The sequence below is a fragment of the Tympanuchus pallidicinctus genome, unplaced genomic scaffold (genome assembly GCF_026119805.1).
Source record: "Tympanuchus pallidicinctus isolate F22 unplaced genomic scaffold, pur_lepc_1.0 scaffold5, whole genome shotgun sequence".
In the NCBI taxonomy this organism is placed as follows: Eukaryota; Metazoa; Chordata; class Aves; order Galliformes; family Phasianidae; genus Tympanuchus; species Tympanuchus pallidicinctus.
In genome coordinates, this window is record NW_026294769.1 from 20552366 (window position 1) to 20574817 (window position 22452).

The 22452-nt window shown below is 40.3% G+C and overlaps 1 protein-coding gene and 1 long non-coding RNA gene across 2 annotated transcripts; both read left to right on the plus strand.

Moving 5' to 3' along the window:
• Positions 1-300: 300 nt before the first annotated feature.
• Positions 301-12032, plus strand: LOC128091197 (cytochrome b5). The gene is made up of 5 exons (XM_052704215.1): positions 301-509; positions 6486-6614; positions 8426-8455; positions 10037-10071; positions 10892-12032. The coding sequence occupies exons 1-5, from the start codon at positions 366-368 to the stop codon at positions 10968-10970; spliced, it is 417 nt and encodes a 138-aa protein (XP_052560175.1). The 5' UTR covers positions 301-365; the 3' UTR covers positions 10971-12032.
• On the plus strand, positions 747-2124 carry LOC128091199 (uncharacterized). Its single transcript, XR_008211291.1, has 2 exons — positions 747-1350; positions 1687-2124. It is a non-coding gene; the product is annotated as an uncharacterized LOC128091199 (long non-coding RNA).
• Positions 12033-22452: the final 10420 nt, after the last annotated feature.

Below are 22452 nucleotides of genomic sequence, written 5' to 3' on the forward strand. Positions count from 1 at the left end.
AGCGCGGCCTGAGGGGAAGATAAGCGGGCTGGAGTCCGCACGCCTCTGGCTGACTGAGGGGGGGGCGGCGCACGTGACCGAGTCACGCGGAGAGCGCCGATCGCGACCGGGGAGGAGGAGACCTGGAGCGCACACCCCACATCTGTGGCGACATCGTTAGCCCCGCCCAGTACATGGGATCCGCCAATCCCCGGCCGGTAGCGTGATGACTTCTTTGAAAGTCATACCCTTTCGCCAATGAGAGAGCAAGAAGTGGAGGGGGGAGGCGGGCGGTGATAGGCTGTTGGCGGGGCTGTATTTGGCGTCCGCGCGTGAGAGCGGGGCTGTGGCGAGTCGCGGCGGTGTGCTGTCTGTCGGGTGGTGACATGGTGGGCTCCAGCGAAGCCGGCGGTGAGGCGTGGCGGGGCCGCTACTATCGGCTGGAGGAGGTGCAGAAGCATAACAACAGCCAGAGCACCTGGATCATCGTGCACAACCGCATCTACGACGTCACCAAGTTCCTGGATGAGGTGAGTGCCCGCGAGCGGGAAGTGTCCGTAGGGGGCGGTCGGCTGTGGGCTCCGGGCTGCTCTCGGGGCGGCGGCTGTCCCCGAGTGTCGCCTAGGCAGTGGTGAGAGCCGGCTGCTGCTTGCGTTAGGCTTGCCTCGTTTGCGGCGCAGCCTTCTCGGTGCAGCTCCGTTAAATATCTGGCTGTTCCACGTGTTGACGACTCCGCGGAATGGCCCTCTTGGGTTAAAATGGTCCGTAGTTATACTTTATTGTTTGCCTTCTTCGCATGCTTTTGGTAGCTGGCTGACTTCAGAAGTGAAGTACTGATTTTTGTAGACCTAAGGCACTCTAAGGTATTTACACGTGACAGATAAGAAGAAACTCATGCTGGCCGCATGCTGGTGCATCCTGGGTTATGGTAAATGCTTCTCAGCAAAGCAGGAATTACATTAGCTGTTTCTATATTACAGGTCAAACTCTGTACCCCCTATGGCTTCTTCTTGCAGGAGCTGAAAAGCTTAATGTATTTCAGTAATTAATTCTAGGCTACTGAAATAAGGCTACTGGTCCTTCTGAGAGAGTGCTGCAAAAACATCATCTCACTCTTTTCTGATAGGAGATTACACATGAGTATCAGTTTACCAGGGAGTGAAGAACTGGAAAGAGCAGCAAGCTTCACCAGTCTTATTCCTTAGTTCAACAGGAAATTCTTCTAGCTGCCACCTTAAACTGTGGAAATATTCCCTTAGTGCTTCTGGAGTCGAACACTTTCCAGTGCTTCACTGTTAAAGACACTGGATGTTCTCATGCTTAAGATGTGAATGGTGGTGCTGCCTTTCACTACATTACAGTACTTACAGGGTATGTTTTGTCTGTGCAGCTGCAGTCTCTACTAAAAGCTTGTAGATGCTTTGTGGAACTTGGGCTTGGGGAACCATCAACCTTTGTCAACACTGAATTGAATTTAGTAGGTGGTGTGAGGTATACACAGTGTGACTGCATTAGCTTAGTTTCCTAAGGCCAAGGCTTAATAAGATGAAGTGCTGGAGAAGAAAAGGGTTACATACTTTGATATCTTACTGCAGGTAAAGACTCCAGCAACCACTTTTTTTTTTTTTTTCCTCTCCAAGTGGAAACTCTCTTACTCTCTTAAATTTTATAATTTGAATATATATCTGAAGTTTCTTTTATATCAAGGTATATCCTCTTAAGATGGGTAATCCGAAGAGCTCAGTTTTTGGAGTGTGCTGTCTGAACATGTTTGACATGAAAGACCATGCTTGAGACTGGGAACTTTGGTATCATCTTCTTCATTTAAAGGCTGTAGGAACCCATGTTACTGCAACTTTGGGAAACTTTTTTATAGTTTCGGGTCTGGCATCCTCTAGGAAAAATTAGTTATTAGAAGTGATTGTGTACTCACAGCAGGATATTATGGCTATATCTGTACTGCAGATAATTAAATACATTTATAATATTAAATGTAAGTTAATGAGTTAAGCACGGTGGTAATGTTTGATCATGTTTTTAGGCAAGTAAATAAAGCAATCCTGCTGCACATGCTTTGACAGCAATCTAACAAGCTAAACAAGTAGTTTAGTATATTTAAAAAAAAATAAAAATCAAAAAACAAAATAATCAGTGTCCTGATCTCTGCTTCCTCTTCCCTAATTTCTTAGGTCCTCCTAATTTCTTTGATGGAATCTTGGTTGGATTGCGTAAGCTTGGCCAATGTGCATAAGAACGCCTCTACCTCAGAGAAATTATTGTTCTGGAAGCATGTTATGAAATGTGTTGAATATTCACCTAGTGTTAACTTCATGTTTAAGTTACTTTATCATTTCAAAGATTGATTTGGAAATACGATTCAGAGTGAAAACATTAATGGCCAATGTAGGCTTTCTTCATAAGCTGAGAACTTGTGCTTTCATAGCACTTCCTAAATGCGATGGAGAGCTCTCTCAAAACAGGTTTTGGAATGCTGATTGAATTAAATGCAGAAAAAAGAAATACTGTTTTACTGTGCCAGAATGAAAAATGGTCTCTCTGCCACGTGGCTGTGAATTCACAGTTTTGTGATATGGTGATATTCTGGAAGATGGTATAAGTTAATGAATAGCTTACATCAAAAGGTGCCAGTAGGAGCACACTGTTAAGTCTGTCAATATACCACGTGAATTCTTATTGCAGGACCTTGCAGTCTAAAGATTAAAGCCAGTGCTATGGTGAAACTTGCAGGGGGATTTAAAAATGCTTTGAAAAAGAGCAATTCTTAGCATTCTTCCTGTGAAACACTGCAGGCTGTAATTGTTTTGGAGAAGTGGGTGCTCAACCAGTGAGTGTTTTCTTTGCACTGTGTATAAAACCCTAATGATGGCTTTCAAAAATACAACTGACAAGAAGGACTACTCTTCTACACCCCTTAAGTCTTATGTGATTGCAGAATTTCTGTTCTGCAACTCTAACAGTTGATGGAACTAATTTGGAAGACTCCTAACTGTGTGAAAGTGTCCTTAAAAGACTAACAGCTGTTTGCTTTTCTACACAGTAGAGCCAAAGGTTCTCAGGGCATTTCTGTCTCTGCTTCTGGTGTATTTTGTAGAATACAAAACTGGTGGAGGCCTTCAGTTATCTTCTCAAAACTTAAATTGGACTGAAAACTCAATTCACCCCTCAATTATGGGGGGCAGGATGGGGTGATAAGAATGGTGAATTGTGGTAGTTAAACTTAAACAATCTTGGACTATGACACTGGGGAAGTTGCGTGACTGTGGCAAGAGGGAGAAGATCTGATAGGTGTTCTGGATGAAGTAACTGCAGACTTTTGACCCAGATGACAACAGTGAATTTAACTGCTTACTTGCCTTATCTAAATCTAAATGTGCTGCTGTAAGGAACTAGTCTATGCTGCCTTGCTACAAACTTCCATTACACATGTAACTTAGATATCTATGTTGTTAAATTGGGACAGTCTTTGGAACGAGCTAGAGTAGTTTGAGCAGCAAACTACTTTTGATTGAACCACAGATTTATCAGCAAAAATACTTACATCAAAAGGACTTTGGTTTAGGGGTCATTAGTGGTATAGTCCATGAACTTCTACTTCCAGAAAGCTTTTCTAATTGCAGTGGAAGTTCTGGTAGAAAGTTTTTTGCTTATCGTGTGGAAATATGAGCCAAGGCTGTGCACAGACAAACTTTGAGAGGACTCATTGAACTGTGGAAAATGGGGAGCTTTTGATAGAGAAGTCATTTCTTGTCATTTGTGAGGCTTTATGTCTTCTCTTTTTTGTCAGGGGGAGTCAAGTCTTTGTTAATTGCTTGTTTGCAGGCAGGCTGTAAGTTTTCATTTTTAAACAGAGTTATTGTCAAAACAAGATGTGTGAAGTTTCAAAATACTTTTGTCTAGTAGGTTACTAGTAATGTGTTCTGCTATTTGGATTAAGTTGGAAATGTGTTCATCTCTAGTGTAGTCCTGCCGATACAAGGGGAAAAGTACCACTGGTCCAGCTTCGGTGGCAGAGGTCAGAGTGAATTTGACTCCAGCAGTTGATGTGTGGCAGGGCATTGGTCATGGTCACGCTTCCTCTATGATGACACTGACTGCAGAACCATGGTGTTGGAGGAATCAGTTGCTGCCTAAACTGAAAACAGATTCATCCGAGAGAGGCTGGAGTGCCTTTTGAAACTGTGTAGCACCGTGATTATAGCAGTACAAGGGAAGGATTTGGGAACGCAGTAGTGGATGACTGTACTGCAGTCAGCAGTCTGCAGGTGGTTTGTTAAAGTGCCCCGTGGAATGGCTTTAACTTAGATGCAGTTGTATGCTAGGAATCCACTTGTTTGGCAACTGGCTGAAGTTAATGATGTTCTATCTGTCTACTTCTGTGAATGAGTAGGATTTGGATTCACTTCAATACGTGAATTTGAATGTACTTGGTATTAGAGCTTTATAGATTGCATAACTTTATTTCCTTTTTGCTAGTTGTTGACGACTTTGTTGGCAAGCATGTTTTCCAAGGAATTTTGCTGCCTTTTCTGCTGAAGGTGTACATATACTTGACAGTAATCTTTCCACGTGGCTTTTCATGGTCAATACAGCATGCCTCTGTGGATGGTGTATTTCTGAGAGCACAGTTCTTAAACATAGTATAAAAATATTGCTGTAACTGAGTCTTCACAGAATTCATTCAACAATATCTAGAACCTGTTAGATCCAAGTTCAACATTTTAGACTTGGACTTGAATGATCCCTAAACTTTTGTTCACTCCTTTCCCTGAATACTTATCAGGCTGTATTCAAGGGCAAGATTTTAGTGAGCATGCCATGTTTGCAAGCCTGTTTGCGTAATCTTTACTCTGCATGCACTCTCTTAACCTTTTTTGGTGCAGCTACTATGGCTGATAGCTCTATCAGTTGCTTAATCTTGCTTTTGCTGAGTCATACTAAAGATTCTTTGCCATTCTAGGTTTTTTTTTCCAAGGAAAACAGCCTTGCTTTTGAGCAGCTTCCTCAATCTGTAAAAACACGTGCCTTTGTGAAGATGAATTCAAGCTTTGGAGTTCTGGCATAGCTGGAATACTGTTGTCTTAATCTATATGAACAAGTTGTCGTTTGTGAAAGAGAAAGGATTGATAACAAGTTAACAATGAGGATTTGAAGTAAATGGTAACTTCAGTTCCTTAGACTAGGAGAAATGTTTGTGTCACTTTAATCTCCTGTAAGAATGGCTTTTCTGTTCAATTACACACTAGGCAAGATAACTTTAAATAGAATTTTTGCGTACATTCACCTTTTTAGATTCTGTAGTCTGAAGCCTTAATAATGGAATTAAGGCACCAACACCTTATTTCTTCTGTCCATTCTCAAGTAGTAGGACTTCATGGTTGCCTTACTCCAAGGCTAAAACAGTCTCAACTTGTTTACCTAACAACTCCTGTTGTTTATGGAGTAGCTCCCTGCTTCCAAGTTAAGCAGTGCATCTTTTTGGCAAGTTGCTTATCTGATAACTGATGAACTTGTTGATGCTGAGAACTTGCTCAACTAGACAATGATGTATTGCTGTATATATGCAGTTTATTAATGGATAAAAATGTAGAGCTGCATGCAATTCCAAAAGTGCATCCTGGGGAAGAATAAAAGTCAGTGGTTAGCAGGGAGTTTGGTTAAGGGAATAGTGATGAGTTGAGGCACTGAGAGGTGAGTGACTTCTTGCAGTCTCACTGCTTTACCAGCAGTGGAGTCTGGGGATTCCATACTCTGCTAGAATGAAACTGCTTTTTTTGCGTCTTATATGTGCTTCCAGCGCTGCTTAAGCTGCACCAAAGTAGCTGGCTTACTGGATAATCATGGAATAACTTTTTTAGGAAAGAACGCCTGGAGGTTAGGAGGGGAGGCTCCATCCTCAGGCTGAAGCTGGGATTACCTAGGTCAGGTCAGGTTCCTCGGGACTGTGGCGAGGCACGCTTGAAAGGTAGAAATTCTGCAAGCTCTCTGGCCAGCTTATTCCACTGTTTGATTATGTGGTGTAGGGAACCTGCTTTGGCAGAGGAGTTGGACTCGATCTCTGGAGGTCCCTTCCAACCCCTACGATTCTGTGATTCTATGATTACCCTTTTTATGTGCATCTTCTTTACTGCAACTTATGTTTGGATAGAAATATTTCTATCCAAGTTGTGGAATTGTGAACACAGAGTGTAACTTTAGATAACAGCTTGACTGCTGAAATACTGATTGTTTCTGGTAATGTTCTAAATGCTGCTTTAGCTGCTAGGGTAATGCTTCTTGCTGGTCTGTCACTGATGAAGAGGAGACCTTTCTTCTTTGATTTTGGTCTCTGAGAAAGCTAAGGCTTTCTGGTTATTTAGAGGGTCTTATATTTGCTCTAAGAAGTCTAGCAAGGACTTTATTTATTTTCAGAAATAAATAAATGAAATTCCATATTTAGAATGGGGGATGGTTTTCAATAATGAATTCACACTGATTAAAAATTGCAGCACCCAGGTGGAGAAGAAGTCCTCAGAGAGCAAGCTGGGGGAGATGCTACTGAGAACTTTGAAGATGTTGGCCACTCTACGGATGCAAGGGCACTGTCGGAAACATTTATTATTGGGGAGCTTCACCCGGTGAGTATGCAAGAATACCAGTATTCTTGATGTTTTTGTGTGTAGCTATTTTGCGCTGATATTTTGCTTCAAAATGTGGCAAGTTCCCAGTTTGGTTGGATGCTACTCTGTAGCTCTGGATGGACCTGGTCTGGAGAGAGTCCTCCCTTGTGAAGTGAGTTGACTAGTGCAGAATCGGGATGGTCACATCTCAAATTTGGCTTCTTTGGAATATTTCATAGCTTTGTTTTTGAATAAGTTGAAGATGGAATCATGTTGTTTCTGGTGCACCCTTTGAGCTTTATAATGAGACTCTGTTATTCTTGAAAGTTAGATATATAACTGTCAAGAACCTTTCTTATATCAACATGCTAAGTGTTTACTTAGCCACTCTCATGCATTCATCATTGTAAATGGTGTGCCAGGCTTCCATCTCAGCCTAGAGCTTTGTATGTATATTTAGAAGACTGCTTCAGCTGAACTGTAGAATTGCAGCGTGGGTGAGGCTGGATGGGACTTCTGGGTCCATCTGGTCCCACCTCTGCTCTAGCAAGGTGCTCAGGCTCATGTCTAGGTGGCTTCTGCTGATGTCTGAGGAGGAGATTGCACAGTCTCTTTGGACAACCTGAGCTAGTGTTCAGTCATCCCCACAGTTAAAGAAGTACATCCTGATGTTTAGATGGAAAGATGGAAAAATAAATCTGATTCTTTGTCTGTCTTCCCTGTCTTTGGTTCCTTGTGTCTTGTGCTGTGTTGATGTTGCCTGCTTTTGTCAGTTCCCACTAGATCATGTCACTTTTCTTTTTTCTGTACTTTCACACTTACTGTTCCTACAACAGGTTTGCTGCCTCAAGCTTTGAAGGATAATTTCTGCTGCCATGGCTGCCTTCTATATGTCATTTGTAAGCTCTCCAATGGCAGTAGTTGAAAACCACTTATGGGAGACCTAGTCAGATAGTGTGCAGGGAATTGTGCTTTCCATCCCTGCCTGTACTCTTGTCCTCCCCAATATTTTGTGTCTTGCTTTTGGGGTGGATATGTACTACTCAAGACCGTGATATCACGCTGATCTTGGGATCAGAGTCCTGATCCTGTACCTATCTGAGGTTCTCTCTTGATGAATATTACTAGTGTAAGCCTCTCCTAATATGAAGTAATTCAGGTCTGGTGCATGTTTGCAGTCCTGCAGATTTGCCATCTGTTTCAGGTGCCAGCTGTTACCGGTAAAATTATTTGTATCCTGGCTGCCAGTACACTTCATTCTTGTTTGACGGGTGCCTGTTTTCATTTGGAACAAACATTTCAATAGTTTTGTGTACCATACACTTAAAACAGTCACTAAGGTGCTGTTTTTTTTGTAATGAATGTGACAGTCCTTGTAAAGCTTCAGGAGTTTCTGAATGCTCCACAGAACTTGAGACCTTTGCATTGGAGATTATACCAAACTAGTTAGGTAATTGTGCTCAATAATATGAGTAGGCTTGGTAGGAGTAAGTAGTTGCTATTTAGGGAAATGTGTACTATATGGAGACAAAACAAATGTGAAAACACTGGTAGAAGAAATAATTGAGTGCAGAATCAAGTTTCACTTCTTTACTGTCTCGTGGCAAGTGTTATACAAGGAGTTGATCTTGTTTATGGTAGCTGAACAGAATACACTGACATCTCTTTTGCAAGTGTCTTTCCTAGTGGAAAAATAGATATACATTAACAGATGAGAATTGTGAATTGAATTGAGTGATTAAATGTATTTTTTAACTTATTTATTATTTTTATGTTCTGGATGCTCATCTAGATGTTTTTTTTTTTTTTTTTCCTTTATTTTCCTGCAGGATGACAGAATGAAGCTTCAGAAACCAGCAGTAAGTGTGTTTCTTGCAATTATTTCTTTTGAGTGTTAGGTGGCATCTCTGTAAATGGTATATTCAGCAGCAAAAATAATTAACTTTATTTAAGTGTGGTGTTTCAAATCATAAGCCTCTTAAACCTGTTGATCTGGCCTTATAATTTATTTTTCCTGTTAGTTGTTCTTTATTGTAATTTTTGTGGTTTCTAAGAAAGAAGTTAAGTCTTGTAACATTATACTACAACAAAAAGATGAGTCTAGGATCTGTCAGTGGTTATCTAGTATCTAGTTTAAGAAAAACATTTATAGACAGGATAGATTAAGCTTATACTTTTAAACAAACAAAAAAAAATGCAAATGGCTTAACAACATATCGGCAACACTGGTAGATAAAGAATTCAGACAGATTTGATAGCTGTAATATAGATCAGTTAATTTACAACTGTGAACCCTTTTCAAGATGCTGTTTGCTTCCTGACTACTGCAGCAGACTTTGATGTCCTGTCAGTGCAGTAGTGTGTTTGTTCCAACATATTCTTCTGTTGTCATTAAAGTTGTGTTAGCATTCAGCTTGTGAACTCCTAAAATTAGTGTCTATTAAAGAAGCAAGTAAATCAGAGATGAAACTGCGCAGTTATTGCTGCTGAGCAAATAGAGGCTGGTCGGTTGGGACCATCTTCTGGCCTTGGCACGTCTGTTTATATAAGCTGTTCCACTTAATAGGTGTTAGGTCATGCTCCACGTGGTTTGACTTTAGGGTTAGTTCTTCGTGGAGGTATCCACAAAATCAATAGAGATGGGATTACAGAGCCTTTTTCTTTAAATCTAGTGTTTGTTGTGCATCAACCTGTGACAGGCTTCTGAAAAAGTAGCCTGTTTAGACCTGTGAAAAGATGTGAGGAATCTTTTTCACTTTTTGAGAACGTTTATAGTTCAGTCATACTGAAGGAGTTAATTTTTCTGTTCAGCTTTAATGCTTAGATCTTCAGGGCTGTGTGCAATTGCTAATCCAGAAATGAATAAGTATTCTTAAAAACTGTGCAGCCAGCATTTGATCTTCCAGTGATTCTTTTTCTGTGGAAACTGAATTTTAAAAAAGTGCATGTCTATATCAAAAGATATAATATAAAATAAATATAAAAGATATAACAACTTGCCTGTAATTCTTATACAGTCTGAAATGCCATACAAACAGATTGAGCTTAATAAGCCTCATTTGGATATAAATCGGGACCTTGCTTCGGTGTAAGAGTCTCATGTATTCATTTGGAGTCCATTCAATTGGATTTTCAGCAAGCAAGTGATCTTTGTCTTTTAGGCCACTAAAACTTTTCATATGTAACCTGAGGTTGAAGTTTCATGGAAATCTGGCAGCAAAATTTCTTGTGTGTTTTTTAATGAATTTTGTTGCAATGTCGACTACAGAACCTGCTGCTATCTAGCTTCTTATTCAACAGTTCCGTTACAGGAAAGAGGCAGAGCACTGAGTTGTGCTGAAAGTTAGTCTCCCTTGATCAGTTTTGAGAAATTCAGGGGCCAGTTAAGTATGGACAGGAGTATGTGCTTAATGTAAATCTTTCTCTGCTTTGCTTTTTAGGAAACTCTTATTACCACTGTGCAGTCTAATTCCAGGTACAGTATGGCATATGGTACCAAATTTGAAATTACTCACAATAATGTTTCTGAAGTTCAGAATGTTATAGCATCTCTCTGTAGGAAACACAGAGTGGAAGGATGCTGCATAACAAGTTCCATTCTGTGTGTACTATGGTTTGGCATCTGTGTGCCATCTTACATGCATGTTAGTGTAATGTCTAGATTTTTTTTTTCTCACATTGATGTTTATCAGGCTCTACCAAATTGCTTATGCAAGCCCTTATTTCTGGATGCTGTTGGCTGAATAGAAGACATTTGATGCTATGAGTGATATGTCTTCCATTTTTAAGATTTGTTTTATCTAAGGGAAACAAGAGGATTGTCTAAAAGAAGGAAAATCTGTCGGTATGGTGGGTGGGCATATGTTCTAACATCATTAAATCATTACTTTTAAAGTTATACTTTGCTTACTGTTGCCCATTTCTGAAACCTCAGAGGAACTTCCTGTACCCCTTGGAATGAGAAGCTGGGTATTTGGAAGTTGTCACATATTAAGTCCTAAATTTCTATGAAATAGTTTTGGAATGAGTGATATTCTGGGCATGATGCTATGACTTTAAACACATCTGAAGTCTTCCTCTTTTCTAGCAAACAAATCTGTTGTAAGCTTTAGTGCGCAGTCTGAAGAGGACAAGCTTTTTTTTCTTGGCTAGAGTGTTACTGGCCTAGGTGTTCTGCTCTTGTCTTCACATTACGTATTTCTTGGGGTGGGAGGGGCAGACTTTATTGAAACTGACTGTTTGAAACTTGCTGGGTGTCACTTCCTAAATTACTTGTTTCAAAAACTTCTTCCTAGTTCATGGTCCAACTGGGTGATCCCGGCAATAGCAGCAATTATTGTTGCCCTGATGTATCGTTCCTACATGTCGGAGTGAGCATCTTACTGGGAGCTAATGCAAGAAGAGACTGATCTGGGAGAGAATAGAAGCAATCCTAACCCAATGTATTTCCAGACAAACGCCTGATATCTGAAGATAAATTCAACTTTTTCAAAAAACTGAACAATTCTTTTCTGCTGTGCACTTTTCTTGATGTTGCCTTCTGATTTGCTGTACTGAAGTAATAAAAAGGCAGCATTTCTTTTCGTATAACTACATATTCTCTAATGAATGATTCGATAACTGTATTATTTTCTGTATTAAAATAGTTTTGTAAGTAGCATTCTGATTCTGGTTATATCTTTTTAATCTGTAATGGGTCTGTAGGACTTTCTTTGCATATAAATTTTATAGCTTTAAATTACTACCAAAATTTGTACATGTATTTGTCCAAGTACACAGCTTAACTTAAAAATCATGTTGTCTTCTTATATGTAGAATGTTAGAGAAAGAGGCTAATTAAAATAAACATAATGGAAAAAGCTGAGTATAGTAATGAGTACAGGTGCCTGTAAGTGGGTGGGTCCTGCCAGCTGGGCTATAAGAAGATAACTTTCCTTCTCTCTTGCCATGTGCTCTTAGAGTTGTTACAGGTATTCCTGCTGGCAAGCTGTTCTGTTTGACTGCCAAGGGAAAATTAAAAGTAAAATATGAGATCCACTGGCCCAATTACGTGTCTCCGTTTTGTGAACTGTTGAACTGTTCTGCAAAAAAGGCAGAAAGTGCTCTTCCACTAAATTCCACTACTGGTAATATAACTGCTACTGAGTAATACTGTTCTTGCCAAGCACTCAGGTGACTCTGAAACTTGTTCTGAAACTTCCAGACTTGTATGCAGTCTTCAACTTTGTCATGGTATGTTGTGAGGGGAAAAAAGTGATGCTCAGAATCTGTTTTTGATTGTTCTGTTATGTGCTCCTTGGTGCTGCACTATGGAGAGATGACCATTTTCTGTGCTAAATACAGGACTGAAAGCGTGCATTTTGTGGTGAAATTTTTTATTTTTATTTTTTAGTCATATATAAATGATTATGAATAAAAGTTTAATTGCTTACTTTTTCCTGGCTGAAATATACTCATTTCAATCTTCTGTGAAGCTCTTGGAAGGGATGCTTTTGCTTTTTGGGGCCCTTTTCAGGTGAACCCATTCAATAATGTGTCCTCCAAGTGAGACCCTTTATCAAGTAGGGAAGTTGCATGTAAAATGTGAGATAGTGTATCCCAGTACAGTTAGTGAGAATAAATGATTCTAACCCCTCTGAGATAAACAGCATGTCCTCAACGCCAGCTAGTGACTGTTAGCAGTGGTTTGCCTTTGTAAGCTCTGACAGTCACCAGCACTTGTAGCCCTATTGCAACGACTGCCCCCTGGGAGCACCATGGAAAATGCATTCAGTGTAGGTCTTGTATCAAAATGAGCGATAGCAGTTCTGTGATTTCTAGATGAGAAACACATCTCTTACACATGCATGACCATAATATGTCAAGAATTCCTTATTGGGGGATTCTTTTTACCTTTGAAGCAACTAAGGATCTATTAAAACCTCTGTTCTTGCAGAAAACATCTCACAGTTGACTGTGAAAGTGCTTAGTATCTTACTTTGGTATTCTTGAGTTCTCATCTTGATTTACAACTATAGGCATTTATGTTTAGAGTAGATCCCATCACTGTATTTGCCCCGGAGACATGACTTGCAGTGTAAACATCAGTGGCTGGGATTTTGTGTAATACTAATTTCTTACTCTGTCCTGTTGTCCCAGCTTTTTCTCTCAGTGTAAGGTGAAGCTGAGTTGAAAGTTCAGACTTTGTTGGCTTGTTATAGATTACTTTTAAAAAGGATATATTAACTCTTAAGTTGATATTTAGACTCATGAACTAAGTTTGAAATACTGAAGTTTCTGTTAGTTTTTAAAGTAATGTTTAAATTCACATCTGAGCAAGAAAAAAAGTTTCAGAAAGCTTAACCTTTCAAACAATTTTGCAAGAATTTCAGAAAGGGATAATTATGTCCACATGAGCAAATAGGGTAATGCAATCAAAGTGGATCCATATAGCAAAATACTTGTTGCAAAAGGTGTTTTTTTTTCCTTCATGCTTCAGGAGCTTTACTGTGGTATTGTTCTGTTTGCATCCTGTATAGCAGATGCTTATTGGAGGTTGGATTTTATTATGTTATACCCTAGAGTATCTATTCAAGCTCAGCAGAGTAAAAGCAGTCCAGCTGGCACAGAGAATTTCTGTAGTGTGAACTAAAAATGCAGTGAGTGCAGACAAGTAGCAGATGCAAGTTAAAGTGCTACTGTAGGTGCACTGAACTTGTTCCTTGCAGTTAGTGTGTTTGTGTCAGTGCTGGTGTCAGTTGTTCCTGAGAGAAGAGCGTTATTGTAGTGGGTTTTTAAATGTGAAATGATGAATGTAAAAAATATATATTAATAATCCTTTTTAATATAGTAATGTTAGATGGGCGTTCCTTAGGGGGTCACATAGGAATTTTGATGTGACTTCATGAATATGAGAGGAAGAAAAAAATTGGGTGCGGTGAGGAATGAATTGCTTTGCTATTGCAAAACGTTTCAGATGAATTAAGGGTAGTCAATATTCATATGGTTTGGCAGTAAAAAGAAATGAGTGGGCAAAGATCAATTTATTTTCAGAACGAGAATCCTCATCTTCAAATCCCATCAAAGATATTTGCCCTAATTTGTTCTATTTGTCTGGTCATGTCCTTTAACACTAATTTTTGTTTGGACAAGCTGATTTTGGTGATCAATGTTTTAAATTAGATGTCATCCCATGTTTACTTGTACAGCAGCACTATTTATACTGCTCTTGTGTCCTGAAGTCATTTGTTTGTGTGCTACATTTTCGGCCTTAATTTGACTATGTTCTGTTGTTCAAAAGAGTGCATAGTGAGAAGAAAGCACCTTGCAGTGGAGACAGCATTGGCTCCCCCTTGCTTTTTGTGGAATAAAGCCAGCACACTTGTTCGTTTTCTCCCTGTGCTAAGTTGGGAAAATAAAATACTATCTTTTTCTCTGGCCTACTTGCCTTGGCACAACAGTCTAATGCCTTTCTCTAAGTTTTGATGCTATGCTGCATTCAGGATTTTGCAGAATGCTGGGGAGGAACTGGCAAGGGAGTAAAAACTAGGCAGGTGGAATCCAGTCACAAATCTGTAAGTCAGTACGTTGGCAGAGACAAAAAGAAAAAAAAGTCATTACTGTTTTTGTTTTCTGAATGTTTGATGTTGAGGGTAAGTGGATATTTATGAATTCAGAGTCATGCTGACAAACTTGTTGCAGTGTCTTCTGCAAGGCTGACAGTGAGGATTACTATCTGAAACTGTCAGAATGAATGAGCTAAACATACAAAAGGATTTTAGAAACTATACAAAAGGAGGAGGAGGAAGTTCATACTCCTGTATCCTTCGCTCTGATGACTGTTCAGATCTAAGTCGAAGCTAGTAACCAGTAGATCATTTGAGCAAATTTGAGATTTGCTTTCCTGATTTTACTTTACTTTCCTGTTACATTACATTCCTTCTCCACAGTTAATTCATTATTTGTTGAAATATTTCAAATTGTGGGTGAGCAGAACACCTGAATTCATGAGAAATGATGAAATACTACATCTCATAAGGTGACTAATGCTGAATTTTCTGTTCTTTCTGAAAACCAGTTAGGCTTGTTCTTGATCACCTTACAGGTAAGAGCGTGCATAAAGCAATTTTTGAAATTTTCTTTCCCAGGTTGCTAAAACTGGGATATGCAGTGTAGCTACTGGTCTCTATTGATGCTTGCTAAAACAGCTCAGAATGGACTAGATTGTACTGTGAAGTCTTATATATAAGAAATAGATTTTGACTTCTGTATAGTACAATTTCTGCTCCTGTTTCTTCCAGTCTACTGTGCTTAGGCAGAAAGCATAATACCAGAAAACCTTAGGGAAACAGTTGTGGTATCTCTGGACAAAACGCCACAGAAATCATGTGGGCTCCCAGAGACTACATCCCAGAACAATACCCAGTAGCATATTCTCTGCAGAAATCTATCCTTTTTCTGAAGATCCTGGTCCTTGCCTAATGCTTGATGGCCAATACTATTACAGGTAAAAGCACTACACAGTATCTCTGGAGTTCCACCTGCTTAGGTCCTGGATAAATGCAGCCTTGTGTTGTTTGAAATCATGAGGTTGTTAACCATCAGCTGTGGGAAAAGGACTGCCTTCAAGTAGAATGTCTTTTGGAAACTGCTTCAGGGGCTAGGAGGTAGGTAGACTGAAAAGTAGTAAGCCAAGCAGGTGGAGTATTTTCCAATGGCATCCTGAAAATAGGGAAGGATTGTTTCTCCTGTCACATTCAATTGTCACAGACTTCTGAAGCTAGTTGATGCTTTGAGCATCACTCATCGAACCTTAACAGGGCTTGCAAGGATTACCTTAAGAGCATGATGAGTATTACTATCTATTTAGGTATTAAGAGTAGACATAAGAGAAAAGCTCAGCCTGCATCTTGGAAGCCCACATATTGGTGGGTTGTAATTGGGAACAAGCAAATATGTTCTTTCATTTGTAAACTGACTGGATTCACGCTTTATGTTTACTGAATGTCTCCTGGCACAACTTGAGGCCATTCCGTCTAGTCCTATTGCTAGGAGAAGAGGCTGACCCCCACCTCACCACAGTCTCCTTTCAGGGAGTTGTAGAGAGCAGTAAGGTTCTCCCCTGTCCTTCATGGCTACCTCTCCACACTGCTGCCCATGTTCAGCTGAGCGTCAACCAACACCCCCAGGTCTGTTTATTCCATGCAACCTTCCATCCACTCTGCCCCAAGCCTGTAGCGTTGCCTGGAGTTATTGTGGCCAAAGTCCGGGACCCAGCACTTGGTCTTGTTGAACTTCAACCCACTGGCCTCTGCCCAGCGATCCAGCCCATACAGATCCCTCTGTAGGGCCTTTCTATTTCCTGGCAAATTAACACTTCTTTCCATCTTGATGTCATCTGCAGGCTTATTGAGGGTACACTCAATCCTCTTGTCCACCCTGATCCCTGGGGAACAGCACTTGTGAGTGGTTGCCAACTGGATTTAACTCCATTCACCACCACTCTGGGCTCGGCTCTGCAGCCAGTTCTTCACCCAGCAGAGTGTATCAATCCAAGCCATGGACTGTCAGCTTCTCCAGGAGAATACTGTGGGTTCTTTGCATGGGTCAAAGGAGTACAAGCATTTTACAAATAGTACTGGAAACTTGGTTTTTCAGCAGTTAGAATGAGAAAATCTTATTTTAATTTCAGGTGATTCTACAGAATTATTTTTTGACCCTATTTAAGTAGCAAAGATACTGGAGTAAGGACACAGGTTGTTATGTGTGTATTTTCTTGCCTTGGTGAGGACATCAGACCTGAGCATATGGATTAACAAGTTACTGGAGTATGAGCTGGAGTGTGTAGATTTAAAGCTAACTAGCTTCATGACGACTCCTGGTGGTGAGCTGCTCCTATTATTGCATGCGTATACTTTCACCGCCACAGATAACTTTCACCACCTTCCCTGAGAGATTTATGATCATATGCTTGAGAAGCTTAGCATTTAGTAGATGTGAAAGTCTGACTGAAAGAGGCTTACCTGTCTCAAGGCCGGATGAGGCCAGCATGTGTCTCAGAGCATCACACGTTCTCAGGATCAAACTCTTCACAACTCTCTTTTTTTTCATTCAGAAAGGTGATGTCAGGGAAATGTGTCAGCAGGTGAGAAAGAGAGGGGATAGTCACTGGAGAAAATGGAAATAGCCTTTGAAACAAAGAATATCATCCAGGGTTTCCCTTTTGAGCTGTGTAACCTAAGCAGGCGTGTTCTGTACCATGGGTTTGGGCTGCATGAGGCACAGCAGCACAGCTCCAGACTTGTCACAGGTTTCCAGGAGGACATGTTTTCGTTTGTTCTTCAAATCAGCACAAACCCATTAGGAATCCCTTAAAAATAGATGATCTTCCTCCTTGCTCATCTGAATTCAAGAAAACACACTCATAAGGCTAACATAAATAAATCAACAAACTACATACTTCTTGTCCTTTAAAAATCTGTGTATTTTAAACTCATCAGTGCAAGGACTGTGCTTTTGTGTGTAAAAATGCCCAATACAAACAGACTGTGATCCTGCTTGTAGTGCTTAACTTCTCTAATAAAACTCCTGGAAAGAGTAAGTGTCAATAGCAGGGCTAGCAGGTAAGCTGATGAACCTAAATTCCCTTATAAATACTAATCTCAGCATGTGAGAGATTTCTTTCATTTTGTGAACTACTAGAGCAATAAAAATCTGAAGTACACAATGGAGACTACAAACATTGTCTTGAAATTGAGAATAAAATGAGCAAATACTTGCAGACATGTGCTGTGGAGTATTATTTTAAGTAAGTAATGGTGGTGGTATGTATGTCTCCAAACACCAGTCATTCTATCCCTGGGGTAAAACTTCTCTTAATAAGCTGATTTTCAATCCACTCATACAATACCATTGGAAGAAGAATAAATTTACTTCCATTTTTCTTTCAGTAACACAACAGAAAAGGACTTCAAAGATGTTAAAATGTTACACTAATTTAATGAGTTCTAGTATTCACTGATCCTGACCTGGCTGTGGTGTTACCTTTGGAGATCAGTGACCAGGAAATCACAAAGAAAACAGGATTTCCAGAAGAACTTGATTGCTATATAATGAAACTGTGGGGTTTGTTTTCTTTTCAATTAAATAAACTTTAAATTGAATTATTTTAGAAGGATCAACCCTGCCCATGCAACAAACTGCTGCCCAAATGCTCTGGAATAGGCATAACCTTAATCCAGAAGCAAGTTTCCTTAGTCAAATGTACTTTTTTTAGTGATTTGTTTCATAAATCAGCCATATGTAGATGCCAAATCCATTCAAGCAGCTGCTCAGCACATGACAAAATTTCTCTCCTAGGAGTATAACAAAATAGGCATTATCGTCACCTGTGTGTTGCACCATAAACAATGTAGACAGAAAATACTATCAAAACAAGCTTTTTTGGCTTACACCATATACCCTGGCTGCCATCCTCCTCTGGATTTCTCCATTTCTCAAAGTAGTTTGAGTCTTATTTTTACGAAGAATGGCTCCAAGCAGGTCTGCGGGCATTTCATATCTCTGCCTTAATGGTAAAAATGTCATCGGGTACATTCAGAGACATCACAAGTTCATGACTTGACTTGATTTCTACTCTGACTCACAAAGTAGATCAGAGATTACGAGTGTAAAATACAATCTGTGTAAGGCGCTCATCACAGGTCTTTAAATTACTAGCAATATACAAGTTTAATGAAATGAAGTGCAAGATAGCATGCTCTTGCACCCTTCCTGTTGCAGAGGTAGCTGCACCTCAACGGCACAGCCATGAAGGAGGCAGTCCGTATTAGAAATGCTTTGGCAAAGTAAACAGATTTACTGAGCTAAGGCATCAAGGTCTTTATGTTTGCTTAATGACAAGAACTAGTTGGACTCTAGTTACTCTGTGCTGCTGAAAGGACCTACATATCTTCCTAATTGCTTATGTAGCTGCAGATATATAGATAACAATTGAAACAGGAAAGCTGGTATAGAGAAATCAACTATCAAGCTTATCTGCTCATCTATGAGAAAGAGGCTCTGGAAAAAACTTTTCTCCTTGAACATTTCTGTTCACATTTTTACCTAAGAATGAATAGCTCTCTTCTACCTTTTCTCTCAAGCCCTCAAAGACTTCTGGGGGGTGAAATTTGTGTCTGCATTTTGTAGCTGCACAAAAACACAGCATTCAACCAGGCCAAGGTCTCAGCCCAAACAGCACTGCTTTGCTGTCAGACAACACGACCAGCAAGGAACAAAAGGTTTTCTAAGAGGCTGAAGTGATCTATTTTTTTTTCCTTGTCAAGATAAAATTACAGAAATGTGTGCTGTGCAGAGTTACCTGGCTTTTTTCAGCTCTGCTGCTGCATTCTCTTCCTTCAACGCCAACTCATCCCACTGCATGCACAGCATGCCATCACCAGGAGCTGCAGGGGATTTGTATGGGTCCTGTACTCAGGCCCTGGTATGCACTATACCTTTAAATCAAAGCTAGGCAGAGGCAGGTGAAAACTCAGTGCTTTTAAAACATTATGGAGCCAAGTGCTTCTGGAACATGAGTTCAAACTAACACTCTCTGGCCTTCCTGAGATAAAAGGGCTCTGGGTCACACAGGAGCTTGGTCTGCTCCTAGGGGAGTTTTTGCATGATTCTCTAGAACTTGGCAGAACTTTTCCTTTTTGTTTTCACTATTCAGGATTCAGTGGATAAAAAAATACTGCACACCCACTTCATAAAAGGGAATTTTGTATTTGTTTTTAGTGAATACTTGCCAATGCCGCCAGCATGTTGGCTTAAGGCAATTGCTGACTCACTCTGAGGCCAAGTGTTTAATTAAATACAGCTGAATTTTTTTAAATGTCTAGCTGTAGAGGACTTGGGCTGTAAAGGTGAAGTTTCAGGGCTGCTTATTGTGTTCTTTTATTTTCTGTGAAACTATGCATATTTGCAAGACTATGTTCACAGGCACTCTTGACACATGCATTTTCTATGACTTATGAGAGTTGCTACAGGAGCTTCTCTTTAAGGTGTGCCAGGATTAGCTGTGTCAACTGAGTGTATGTTTGTGAAATGAAATCTGTGACCTTAGAGGTGTGGCTTTATGAAGCAAGGATTGTAGGGATCTTCTTAAATGGAAAAATTTTAAAAAATAGTAAAAAAAAAAAAAAAAGCCAGGATGTGGGTGGAAAGTCGTAACAAAGCTGATGAGTTGAATGAGAATAATGGGGGGGTTCTTTGTTTGTTTGTTTCCTGTAAAAACTACCATTTATGGGAACATCTAAAGCTGAAAGAAGGTGAGAAAAAAAAATTCTTCACGTTTGTTTTTCAGAGTGATAGTATGTCAAAATATCTCTTGTTCATAGCAAGCTATTTGTAAATATGAAGTGGGTGAACAGGAAAGTAAGGTTTTAAATAAACAAGATTTTCGAAACACTTGGGTTTTGATTTCTTTTAAAAGGGAGAGATGATAAGAAAGTTTTTTCACTTACCCATAGAGTATATTTTCTTACTGCTGATGTGTAGAATAATTTTGATAGGAATATAAATGGGAATGGCTTTGGGGTTGTCTTTTTTTTGTTTTATTAAACCGTTCAGTCTCTATCACTGCTCTGCAATAGTAACCCAATCAATCTTTACATGGTTATCCAAGCAGTTTACTTTATTGCTTCTCCTCCTCCCAGTTGCCCTAATGGTCCAATAATCTTTTGTTTGCTTGAACTTCGCCTGTCCTTCTGGGTATTGTGGAGGCAACAGTCCTGGGACAAGAGTTCAAGGCAAAAGAGTTAAATCGACTCTTTTGCATGACAGTTCTGCTCAGAGGCTGACTGCTTAATTAACTGTTTTTGTTGCCCAAGAGCTTTGCTGTTGTCTTCTATCCAAACTGCATAGAAAAGTGTCCAAAGTTCTTTGTGCCCGAAGGCCTAAGCCCTGGTCCAGGGAGACACTAGAGGGCAGGAGCAATAGGGAAATATGGGACGTTACAAGGAATAGTGAACTGATCCGGCCTCTTCACACACAGTGTCTCCCCTTTTCCCCTTGCAAAAGGATCGCAGTAGATGACCCGCATAGCTCAGCCACACCTGATGGACCTTCTGGAGGCCAGGCTTTACATCTTGTGAAAGAGTCCTGCAAACTTGAGCTTTGACCCTAACCTTAAACCAAACTGACTCCAGCCTTAGCCAGAGTCCAGCTATCCTCACTGTTCTTTGTTCAAATACTTCCATGCTTAAGCAAGCTCAGTCACAAATAGAATCTTGTTATATGAGGAGAGCAGGGAAAGCTGAGAACCTACCATTAGCATAAATGATGTATTGTCAGTCTAAAAAAAATCAAAGCAATGATATGCAGATAGATTTTCTTTTCTTTTTGAATAGAAAAGGAAGAAGGAAAAGGAAGGAGCTATTTATTGAAAAAAATCTCAATAAACAATACGGTTAAAACTGTTAAGCATGCGATGTGTAGGATCTACCCTTTTCCTTTGGTGTCCTTCCACTGCTTGTCTGAGTAGAGTATGGTGAGATGTCAGCATCCCAAGTATTTTGCTGGAATGAGTTTGGTGCTGGCTGCTTTTTCCTCCTACTGTGGGATCCTCTGAGTGTCATTTCCATGTTTCCTAACAACTCTTTGTTGTTTTGTGCTTTGTTCTTTTTTCGTAGAGCTGCATTTCTGTTGCACCTGAATTCCCTATACATGGCACATTTTACCTATGTTAAATATTTGTTCTTTATTATTTTTGTTACTACTAAAATGGGTATTTGGCTTCCAAGCCTGTGTTTTATTATCTGATCACTGCTGTGCTGGCTATAGTCCTGCAGCCCTCAGCACTAGCCTGTGTTCCTCACCTCAAATTTTGGGCCTGCTCTGCAAGCCCAGCAGTCATACCCAGCCTATTTTTCTCTGCATTGCATAGTCATGTTAAGGTCATTAATATTTTGTCAGACACACAGAAGCTACGTATTACTACTCTGTGTATACAAGCTATAGCTGTACCATGTGAAGACAAGCAAAGCAAGTTGGGTGTAGTTACCTGGTCCTTACAAATGCTGTCATAGATAAAAACAAAACCAAACAAAGTTCTAGGCAGGTCTAAGCAAAGTAGCCCTGAGAAACCTCAGTACTGAGGCTCTGCAAAGTCAACACAGCGCACATGCCCTGTAACCTGCAACAACTATGTTGTCTTCACAGGGATGTAGCCTCCAGAGTACCTTGGACTTAATATTTTTTGAACATGGGGACAGATAGCATCATGAGAACTTACCCCAAACCTGACCCCATCCTGTGTGGCCTGAAATGCTGATACATTGTGTTGAACAAGGAGAAAAGCCTTTACTTCAGCCTGGCTAACCCTTACCAGATTGGTTACCTTCCTGCTTTGGGCATGGCAGGTTTTGATCCCTTATCTCAAAACCACAGGCAAGTGTGCATCTTGAAATTCATCCTTTTTCTTTATGTGAGCCCATGCTCTGTGGAGTGCTGGTAGAGATGTGAGAAAGCAAGCTTGGGTTTCCATCCACAGCATTCTCCTTGGCCGGGACCACTTGTGGTGGTGGGGATCTTGCCTGAAGCTAGGCCTTTACCTCAACTGAAAGTCCATGGAGGAAGCCCTGAGAACTTGGGCTGGTGCTGGGAGGCACCACTTCACAGTAGCATCAAAGAGGGCTGAAGGTTGTTGTTAAAATGCTAGGCTTGGTTGGAGGTAGCAAAGTGAATTTTGACTGGGCCATAACAGAGGAGGCCTTTTTCACTCCCTCTCAGCCTATAAATTGACCTGGGTCATGCTCTAGACTCCCCTTGCCACATAAGCTTTGCAAAGATCCAGGTTTGAGATCCTTAATGGATTTGATGGCCAAGTTTTGCA